Here is an 11,011-nt window from a genome sequence, read left to right as displayed (position 1 = left end):
AAGCCTTTATTTCCCTCCAGTCTACCTCAGAAGCTCGACATGTGAAGTGACTCAGTTGGTTGCTACAGCTTAGCCTCCATAGCTCTAACAAGTCTCTCCTGAGTTCCTATACCATTAATTTAGAAATGTTCATCACTGTAACTAAACCAAATTTTACTACCTGCACAACTTTTTCTGAGTACTGTATGAAAAAGCACATGAATCTGACCTTTGGGAAGATTGTAAGTAAACCATTTTTAACTTACAAAACATGTGGTCTTCTTCTATGCTAGGGAAAGATGTACATTTTGGAACTCACGGGGGCATATTTTAAAGGTCTAACAACCTATATTTCTATTCTTTACTTAGCTGCATGTTTTGTTTTAATTCTTTGCTAGGGTTCTCTCACCAAAGCATACCTGCCCCCAACCTTGATATTGGTATCTTTCCTTGAAGCAACATAAAGAAGTTGTGGAATTCTTTAGAACAGTCCCAAAATAACCCAGGGAATATGAACCCTGCCAGTAGCACTCCTACAACACCTGTGGTCCCCTAATACTGAGGCAGGAGAAACACAGGCTGCTTCTGAACATCCTTGAGATTCACAGAGACTATAGACAAGCAGTCCACTCACTGTCTTTTGAGCCCCAAGCTCACAGGTTACTCAGCAATGTATGATCTAGCAGCTAAATGCCAGATATGCAGCCAAAGCTTATTGCAAGAAGCCATATCAGGATAAATGCAAATACTTTATTTTTTATTTTTTGTAATAATTTTAATTAAATTTTCTGTTTTACAATTTCAAATAAACATTTTACAAACTTTAGAATATCCAATGACTTCCGTTCTTCTCTTTCCATGGTTCATTTTACATATCATACATCTCTGCATATTTTACTATAACAATTCAAATCAATTTTCCACTTTTACATACATCAAAAATTATTTACTCTGTTGAATTTATCTTAATGCTGCCAGCATTTTCAGTTGTATAGAGTTTTTTGCAATCTTCTTTAAAAATATGTTCTTCTTGCCCCCTTTTCTATATGTTAAAGGTAAAGGGTAAAATCGGAAAGTTAAATCTGCAAGTTGTGCATATTCTGTCAACTTCAGTTGCCAATCCTCTTTAGTTGGGATCTCGCTCACTTTCCATTTTGAGGCTAACAAAACATGGACCGCAGTTGTTGCATACATAAATAACTTTTTCTGACACCTGGGAATTTCAGTCTGGGTTATCCCCAACAAAAAGGACCTGCTTTTTTTTGAAAAGTAGTTTTGAACATTTTTTCCAATTCATTATAAATCATTCCCCGATACTCTTTTTTTTAAAAAAAATGATATTTATTAAAAGTTTAACAATTACAGAAAAAAGAGAAAAAAGAAAACAACACAAAATTTAACAAGACATACATTACAATACATGAAAAGGAAACCATAAAAAACAATACAACAATATAACAAAAAAGAACAATAACACTAAAAATCCAATATTCCATATCTTTATCTTTCATTTACTTGTTTCATCGACCTCCTCACACCTCCCTTTTTGTATTCTAGTTCAATTAATTGTTTCAGCAAATTCTTTCCATCTTTCTCAATTTTTGTTCTATAATTTATCGTAACAGTCTAACCTATTTATTAACTCAGCAAATCCTTTCCATCTTTAACTGTATTCTGTCATTAAATTACCTTAATTTATTTTAACCTTATCTTACCATAAAAAGCCTTAAAACTTAAAACTTAATACTTATTTATATATAACTCCTTATATCATTCCTACTAAAGCCAAGTAGTTTCATTCTAACATTTTTCCTAACACTCATTAATTTTACACTAATTCTCAAAATGAATTTTAAAAAACTTTCTTCCAATCTTCATCCAACGTCTCTTCTTCCTGGTCTCGGGTTATGTCAGTCCTTTCTATCCATTCCATCTAGTCCATCAACCTGGTGATCTTCTGTCCGAGGCTCTTAAGTCTTTTCCATGTCCCTTCTGCAGATCTTCTTCTTGTTTATACCTGCACTTTACTTTGTCTTTTGCTGATCTTATTCTTAATTTCCTTCCTTTCTCATTGAGGAGTAGGTCTCGGGGAGACTCCAACCTAACCATGTCTCCATCCCCCCTCGGCAGGTCAGCCCATTCTCCACAGTCAGCACTGTAATCCAAAAAGTATTTATAGGCATGTTTCAAAGTCCCTCCAAAGTTAAGAACCCCCACAACTCCAGACTCCCCCTGGCCCAAAACCATATCCCAAAAGCCGAGACATCCATGCATAGGGGGGTCCATCCAACTTCCCATCTCCAAACCAAACAGTACTCCATCTCTCCAAATCTGACTTTCTCCAGATTCAGTCGTCAAAGACAGCAGCTTATGTTCTGACAAGGCCTCGGGTCTCTCCATTTGTGTTACTTGAGGTTCAACAACAACCTCCTCCATTATCTTCTGCACTTGCCCTGTCAAAGCAGATTCCTGGGTTGGTTCCTGAGTGGTTTCTATATGAGTATTCACTGTTTGTCCAAAATTACTGACTGCAACAGTCATCAAATCCATCTTCTCATGCAGCTGCTCCAACAAAGCACTTGTCTTGCAAAAAGCAAGCACCAAAACTTCTTCTAAGCACATTCTTATCCAAGGTCAAAGTCTGGTCTCACAATCCTTAATCTCCACAGCTGTGGAATTCCCCAGATCGACTCCAGCAACAGTTTAACAAGCTCCCTCTAGAGGAGACAATTTCTATTTGTATCCATCTTTTGAAAGCAGGTCCAGCAAGGGGGAAAAAATTACTTTCGTTTTTAAAATATTTTGTTTCTTTTAAATGCAAAAGGCAACATTGGAATCAATATGTTTCTCTTTTTTAACTATCTGTCAAAATACATTTCATTCACAGTCGATGAACTTCCCCAAAACGTCTGTCTCTGACACCCCGTTCCCAGGTTCGAGACGGTGGAAATTTATCTTTCTTTACTCTCTCTCCTGCAGGTTTAAACAATCTAAGATTCCCCCCCCCCTTCTCCTGCTTCCAAGAGGGGTTTTGGTAATTTTAACTGAGGGAAATTTAGTCCTTTATATACGACTTTCCAGACTTTAGCTTGCAAAATTTTTGCTTCAGTCTATTTACAAAAGCGGAAGGCGGACTTCCTGTTTAGAACCTTCCCACTTCGGTGCCAAATTAAAATGTTTCGTAGTCCAATTTTCTGTTCTACTCACGGGTAGTTGTTTAGAGTCCAATTGTCCACAGGAAAAAGTCAGCGCTCTCCGGCAATGGCTGTGCAGCTTCACTCCGTAAAAGTAGCAGTCGATTCAAAACACCACGCCACTCACCCCACTTCGCTTCGGATCCCCTAAAAAGGGTTTCCCCGCGAGTAGGGGAGGCGCTCTTGGTGTCAGCCGAATCCCACATTCCCAGGCTTCCTCCGCCTGGGATTTTTGAAGGGTCTCTGCCTTCGCCGCCGCGGCAAGACCCGATTTTCACGGAGCGGGTTCCTCTCGGTCAGAGGAACTCCGCCATTGCTGATGGCGCTAACCCGGAAGTCCCCCCAATACTCTCTTACCTTTCTTCATCTCCACCACATGTGGAAGAACGTTCCCTCCACTTTTTACACTTCCAACACTCAACTTGAATCTGTTTTATAAATCTTATCCAACCTACTCAGAGTTAAGTACCATCTATGAATCATTTTAAATAGTTCTCTTTCAATGAATAGCATGCTGTAAATTTCAGGTCGCTTTTCCTGAGTTTCTCCCAGAGGTTAAGATCTATATTGTGTGCTATATCTATTGCCCAGTGTGTCATTGAAGTTTTAAGAAGCTCATGTTTTGTTTCCCATTCTAATAGAAGATTATACATATTAGACAAAGGTTTATCCCTATTTTGCAATAGTTCTTTTTAAAAAGGTGAGCTTTAATCGAAAAATCCATTCTTTCTATCTAATTTAAACATAATGTTTAACCGATGATATTGCAACCAATCCACAAATTGGCTCCTTAGGTTTTCCATTAGTTTCAGTTTGGGTCCATCGTCCCACCGCCCCCGCCCCCCGCACCTGTGGAATCCATGAGTTCCCAGTAAGTCGCTTACTGTCTGTCCATATTAACTCTCTTAATTATAATTGCTTTGATGGGAGATAGCATATTCCGGCCGAAAGTGGCTCCCCATCCCTTTCTTAAGTTACAGGTGTTGTAAGGAAAGCAAAAGTCCTGGAAGCAGGTGGCAGAATCTATTTTATAAAAAAGCTTTTGTAAAATGTAAGATTTCTTCCCAGGACTTTTCGGAAGGCACTCCTGACTTCCTGGTTCCTCAGACTGTAGATCAAAGGGTTCAGCATGGGAGTCACCACTACATAGAACATGGAGGCTATTTTGTCAAGGTGGTGGGTTTGCCTAGAACTAGGTCTTATATACATGAGGCCACCAAATCCATAAAAAATAGTGACAACCATGAGGTGAGATGTGCAGGTGGAAAAGGCTTTCTTTCGGCTCCTAGCACAGTGGGTCTTTAAAACAGTGACCAGAACATAAGTGTAAGAAAAGAGAATAGTCGAAGTGGTTGCTATAATATTGAACCCAACAAAGACGAACATCAAAATTTCATTGAGACTAATGTCTGAGCAGGACAGCTGCAGAATGGGAGGAATTTCACAGTAAAAATTCTGAATGATGTTTGGACCACAAAAGGATAGTCTTGATGCAGCAACGGTGTGCACCAAAGCATTTATTGTTCCAGCTGCATAGGAAAGAGCAACTAACTCAATGCACTTTCTTTGGGACATGGTGATTAAGTAGAGCAGTGGGTTGCAGATAGCCACATAGCGGTCATAGGCCATCACTGCCAGCAGGTAACACTCAGTGGTGGCAAATACAGCATAAAAGAAAAGCTGAGTAAAACAATCAGCAAAAGAAATTTCTTTCTTCTCCTTTAAGAGATTGCTTAGGAACTTTGGGGTAACAGATGAGGAGTAACAGATGTCCAAGATAGACAGGTTGCCAAGTAAGAAGTACATTGGGGTGTGAAGTTGTGAGGTGGACCTGATTAAGAGAATCATGCCCAAATTCCCCACCAGGGTGGTGGCATAGACAGCACAGAAGATCACAAAGAGGGCAATTTCCACCTGAGGAAGGTCTGTTAGCCCTGTGAGTATGAAGCTGTCCACCAACGTGATGTTTACCGTTTGCATCACAGTGACGCTGTGGAGAGGGGAAGAACACAGAAGTCAGCATTGATTGTTCTTTTAGACTCCCATGGATTAAAAGACTGACACAAGCATAGTGGGGAAGGTGCCTCTTCTGGTGCTTTCTTAAAAAAGCAAAAGATATGAGAACAATGTTTTGAATGGGTTATGGTTTTCAGCCAAGTAAACTGAAGTGAAAAATAACTGAAGATAATTTTCAGCAAGGTTTTTATAGGCAGGTAGGAGTGTTATACAAAGCACAGTGATATACAATGAAGGACCCAATGTCTATATCATAGGTGTCTCAGAGCATATCAGTGGCTACCAGAATGGAGGCGTAGCAGAGCAGCCAACTTCCCCGAAGGAGACAAGTACCCAAGCATAATCTACACAAAGTCTTAAAGAAGAAACTCCAGGATTATGACACCTGTATTCTCCTGACTCTGACCATGTAATATAGAGCTCTCATAACCACATGCCTCCAAATATTGTTGGGCTACAGCTACAATTAGTTTCAGCCATTGTGTTCGATTATCAGGGATGATGGGAGCTGTACTCTTAAGACAGTGGATGAGTAGCAACTTGGGGAAAACTGCCCTATAACTTTCTTTTGTTGAGAATTAATTCCAGGTGCTTTTCTACACCATCATGCATGTTGTATCTGCAGAGGGTACATCAATTAATGCTTCTCTAAGGATCCAATTGGTTCACCCTTTCTTATTTCCCCAAACACAAAACTTGTTGCTAGTGAAACATTTTGTATGGCTAAAGCATATTCCAGCAATACTAATATGCAGTGGCAGCAAAACAGTTGTGCTAGTGTCACAATGGCCTCTCACAGGACTGAAAAAATACGTCTGAACTTACTGTCTTCCTCAAAGTTCAGTTTTGTCATCAATAGCTTGAAGCTTTCTGACTCTTTCAAGCTGAGTCTTCGGTGCCGGTGAACCTCTGACTTGTGAAACCAATAGCAAAATGCTTCTAGTGATGTGAACAAAGCCAGATCTATTTGTGTTCTATATGACTCTAGGGCTTTTTATTGTCACAGCAAACAATGATGTTGCCTTCGCTTTCTTTGGGATCATTGGGGAAATCTTAATGCTCCCTGAAGTACCTCACGTCCCAACAACATACAAGAAAATATCTAAAATTGACCTCATAGTCATGTAGTGAAACTAATGGGAGCCAATATAAAATCCCTCACACATTTTAAAGACCGTTTGAGAAATTGTCCATTTTGATATGTAAGGTTATAATAATTCATATAGCACTAGGTCCCTCACCCAATCTAATTCTCAAAGGTGGTGGGAAGTCTGTTTAAGAATGGTCTGAATACCTCCTTCCTTTCATCCTGGGCAAGCTGGCCTCCATCTCCCAAAGTAGGGGATGAGAGACAAAATTATCCATCCCCTGCTAGAGGAAGGGGAGTAGGAATACCCATCCTTTGTTGTGATGGCTTGGGAATCTGATTCAGAGGCTGAACCTGAGGAATCCCAGCCTGCACAGGAGTCCCCACCTCCAGGGCCGGCTGAGCCAGGGCAGGGGCTTGAACCGGAAGGACCCTCACCTGTGCCGGATCCTCAGGAGCAGACACCAGCTGAATCTACTCTGGCTCCGGAGGTGATCGAGGACCCATTGCCTGCAGGTGCTCCTCTCCCAGCCCTGTCAGGGGAAGGTGAGGTTGCCTCTGGGTCCAGTAACCCTCCAGCCTCTCCTGAGCTGCAGAGGCTCAGGGCAGAGAGGCGGAGGGAACTAAGTTCTCGCAGGAGGAGTGCTCACCTCCAGGCCAGGAGAGGCGAGTCACCTGTGGACCAGGGCCACCCTATGCCTCAGAGGAAATAAAGGCCAGCCCGCCCAGTCCCAGGTTGTGGGAGCAACATCGTTGGTAACCTGTTCCTGCTGGCACCCTGACCTGCTCTCCTGCCAGAGTTCCTGACCATGCCCGACTCCTCGCTTTGGACCTCACTTCGCCCCTGATGGACAGCCTCCATACCCTCGACCTAGGACCGGACTTAGACCACGCAGCACGGTAACACACACCCCACCCCCGGACCAGCACAGTTTGCTCCCATCACACCCGCACTCCCCCTTCGTTGGGGTGCATTTGGGATGAACTAGAAGCCATGGCTGACCAGGCGGCTGCGCTGTGGGCATTGGCCAAGGAAAACCAGGCCTTGTCCCACACTGTGCAGCAGCTTAGCAACGCAGTTACGGCGCTTCAGCAGCGTTTGGATGCCTTACCAGCTCCTGCTGCCGAGGCCCCAGTTTCTGGCAAGTACCCAGTAGCGCTGCCAGAGAAATTTGATGGGTCCCCGACCAGCTTTCCCATGTTCCTTGCCCAGGCCAAGCTGTACATTCTGGGGTGAGCCCGGAATTTTCCTGACAATCGCACCAAGGTGCACTTCTTGATCAGCTTGCTGAAGGACCAGGCGGCCAAGTGGGCTTTGCCGCTGCTCCGGCAAGACTCTCCTTTGCTGACTCACTATGTGGGGTTTTGTAACCACTTGGAGACTGTGTTTGGCAACCCTCTGAAGGGGAGGCAAGCCAATCGGGCAATTCGTCAGTTGAAACAGGACAAGTCCACAGCTGCCGCCTACACCACAGAATTTCGGCTGTTGGCGCAGGACTTGTCCTGGAATGACGCTGCACTTTGGGACCAGTATCTCGAGGGGCTTTCGGACAAGATACTGGACCACCTGGCCACGATGGATCGTCCCACCACTCTGGACACCCTCATTCAGCAGAGCCTGCAGATAGACGATCGGTTGGAGGACCATCGCCAGGCCCGGGACCGGCAGAACTCCCGGCTTCTGGCTCCAGTCCTTCCCAGCAGGTCCACGGCCACAGCCAAGTTGCCGGACGAGCCAACGCAGCTCGGGGCAGCACGGCCTCACCTCTCCCCCTCGGACAAGACGCGGCATCAGGAGGGGAACCTGTGTCAACTGGGGTGGAAGTGGACATTATACCCGATCCTGTCCCGAGAAGATGCCGGCTGCAGGGAAACCGCCAACCCGGTAGCCGAAGGCCCTGGCCACTTGGTGTCCCAAACCATGCAAAGGGGGTCCTCAGCAGTGGAATTGTGACACCTCATTGTTCTGGTGCTCCTATACCCCCCTGGCGGGCCCTGGATTCTCACCCATGCTCTGGTGGATTCAGGGGCAAACTGCTTGTATATGGACTCTGCCTTTGCCGCCCATCATCAGGTGCCACTCCAGGATAAGTCGGAACTGGTACAGGTGGAGGCAATTGACAGAAGGCTCCTGCGCTCGGGCGCCGTTACTCAGGAGACCCAGTCCTTGGTTCTGTGTCACCAGCAGCACCGGGAGGTGCGAACTTTGGACATTGCTACCATGCCCCGGTTTCCCCTGGTGCTCAGGATGGACTGGCTGAGTCTCACAGTGTTCAGATCGACTGGATCAGTCAGACTGTGCACTTCCCAGACCCGTGTCCCCATGTTCGGTCCGAGATACTAGCGCGCCCCCCCAGGGAGGCTGCGTCAATGCTCCCTGCTGTTTACTAGGACTACCAAGATGTGTTTGAGGAATGGGAGGCAGACCAGCTGCCACCCCATCAGTCTTTCGACTGCAGCATAGACCTCCAGCCCGGGGCGCCCCTGCCTGTGAGTCGCCTATACTCTTACAAAGCGGGAGCATGAAACTTTGCAGAACTTCCTTCGCAAGAACCTGGAGCATCAACCACGTGTTCCAGGACTTGCTAGACAAATTCGTGGTGGTGTACCTAGATGACATTCTGATTTTCTCCTGCGACCCGGCTCGCCATGAGGGGCATGTCTCGACAGTGCTGCAGCGCTTGCGGGAGCACCACCTGTATGCTAAGCTTAGCAAGTGCGAGTTCCATCAGTGGTCGGTAGACTTCCTTGGTCACCGACTCTCTCCAGATGGGGTGCAAATGGATCCTGGGAAGGTGGCTGCAGTTCAGGAGTGGGCGGCACCCCGGAACCGCAAGGACCTACAGCAGTTCCTGGGGTTCACCAACTATTACCGGACCTTCATTGCAGGCTATACTCATCGCACCACCCCGTTGACTCGACTGCTGTCGCCCAAGACGCCATTTTCCTGGGACAAGGAGTCTGAGGAGGCGTTTCAGGGGTTGAAAGCCTGTTTCCAGAGGGCGCCAATTCTGCAGCATCCTGATCCCTCTCGACCCTTCATGGTGGAGACCGACACCTCCAGCACAGCACTTGGTGCCGTCTTGTCCCAGCAGCACGGACCGGATGCACCACTGTTACCATGCACCTACTATTCCCGCCAGCTCCTTCCGGTGGAACGTAACTATACCATGTGGGAGCGGGAACTACTGACCATCAAGGTGGCCTTTGACGTCTGGCACCATCATCTTGAGGGGGCATGACATCTGGTGGAAGTGAGAACCGACTACCAGAACCTGGAGTACCTGCAAACCACCCGCAAGTTGAGTCAAAGGCAGATCCGGTGGGCGCTGTTCTTCTCTTGGTTCCAGTTCCGGATCTGCTACATCCCTAGCTCCCAAAACCAGAAGGCAGATACCCTGTCCTGGAAACCCGAAGATGTCGCAGACATGGTACAGTAAGCAGTTCCAACCACGTTTTACCACCGGCCGCGTTCCTGGCCACTCAGGAGGCTGAGCCACTGTGGGCTCAGGTGCGGGAACAGCAACGGGTCGACACTTGGGCTCAAAAACGACTACGGGAACTGGCCGAAGGGTCATGCCCTCAGTATCTGGGGCTGGTTGTGCACCACGGTCGCCTGTACATCTCACCAGGACCACTGCGGGCTGAGGTTCTCCAGATGACCCATGACGCCCCAGCAGCGGGGCACTTCGGGCGGTATCGGACCACCCATCTGGTAAGCCGGGGGTTTTGGTGGTGGGAACACCATTATCTGATTATAATGCACAGAAAGGCCATTTGGGTGAGATTTCTAAATCACAGGATTCACTGAAATTGTATTTACATCGTAGAAGTTGAAATGTATCGGAATTCATATATATGGTTCTAATAAATAAAGGGTGATATATATTTATTTCATTTTAAAGTTCATATTCCACCTTAAATTTCACAAATGGCACCTCAATCTTGCAATGTACAATATGAAACACCAAACAAGGCACACATAACAACCAATCATCATCATCATCATCATCATCCCATAGCTGCAGCATTGTAAGATCATCCTGAGGCAGCACAGGCCTACCTCAAAACAATCCGGGGGTGTAAGATGGTGAAGATGAGGAACAGGAGGAGCTATCACAGGTTGCCTATATGTGTCTCCTTCTACCTTGACTGCATGTTTAATTGCTGCTTAAAACCCTGTGGTTGGGAGCAGGGCAGAGGGACTGAGCTCACATGGGGAAAATCTGACTTCACAACAGAGCTTTGGGGACTATTATGAAAACACAATAAAGTAGTCTCTGCACACCACTTAGATTTACACAGCAGGGGGTTTAGCGAGCCCTACAGCTTCTTGGCTGTTCTCCTCCTCAAAGAAGATGCCCCTTGAGTCTTGTAGGTTTCACTGAGCAGATGCTAAACTCTGCTCTTGGTTCTTTCAGATGAGGTGGTTATGGAACATGTTATATTGGAATGTAGTCCTGGAAATATCTGTTCATGGCCTTGCTTCTGACTCACTGTGATGTGCTTCCACCATGACCTCCCCCCACATGTTAGTGTTCCAGTCAAACATCAGCCAGCTACACAGCGGCAATCACACAGCAGTCCATAAACAAAGTTTTATCTAAATACGAATCATTGACATCTTTAGGAAATACACGTCTCAAAGCAATCTTCACTTCCTTATTCCTCAAGCTGTAGATGAGAAAGTTTAGCATGGGGATTACCACAGCATACAGCAGAGAGGCCGCTTTGT

At 45.8% G+C, this 11,011-nt stretch overlaps 1 protein-coding gene across 1 annotated transcript; it reads right to left on the bottom strand.

The window, feature by feature from the left end:
• Positions 1–4,196: 4,196 nt before the first annotated feature.
• Positions 4,197–5,153, bottom strand: LOC308576305 (olfactory receptor 5J3-like; the record flags this gene model as incomplete). Its single annotated transcript, XM_081175506.1, has 1 exon — positions 4,197–5,153. The coding sequence occupies one exon, from the start codon at positions 5,151–5,153 to the stop codon at positions 4,197–4,199; it is 957 nt and encodes a 318-aa protein (XP_081031632.1).
• Between the last annotated feature and the right edge of the window lie 5,858 nt (positions 5,154–11,011).

Source organism: Podarcis bocagei (assembly GCF_964188305.1).
Source record: "Podarcis bocagei genome assembly, chromosome: 1".
NCBI classification, from domain to species: domain Eukaryota; kingdom Metazoa; phylum Chordata; class Lepidosauria; order Squamata; family Lacertidae; genus Podarcis; species Podarcis bocagei.
This window is presented reverse-complemented; position numbering and strand designations above follow the sequence as displayed.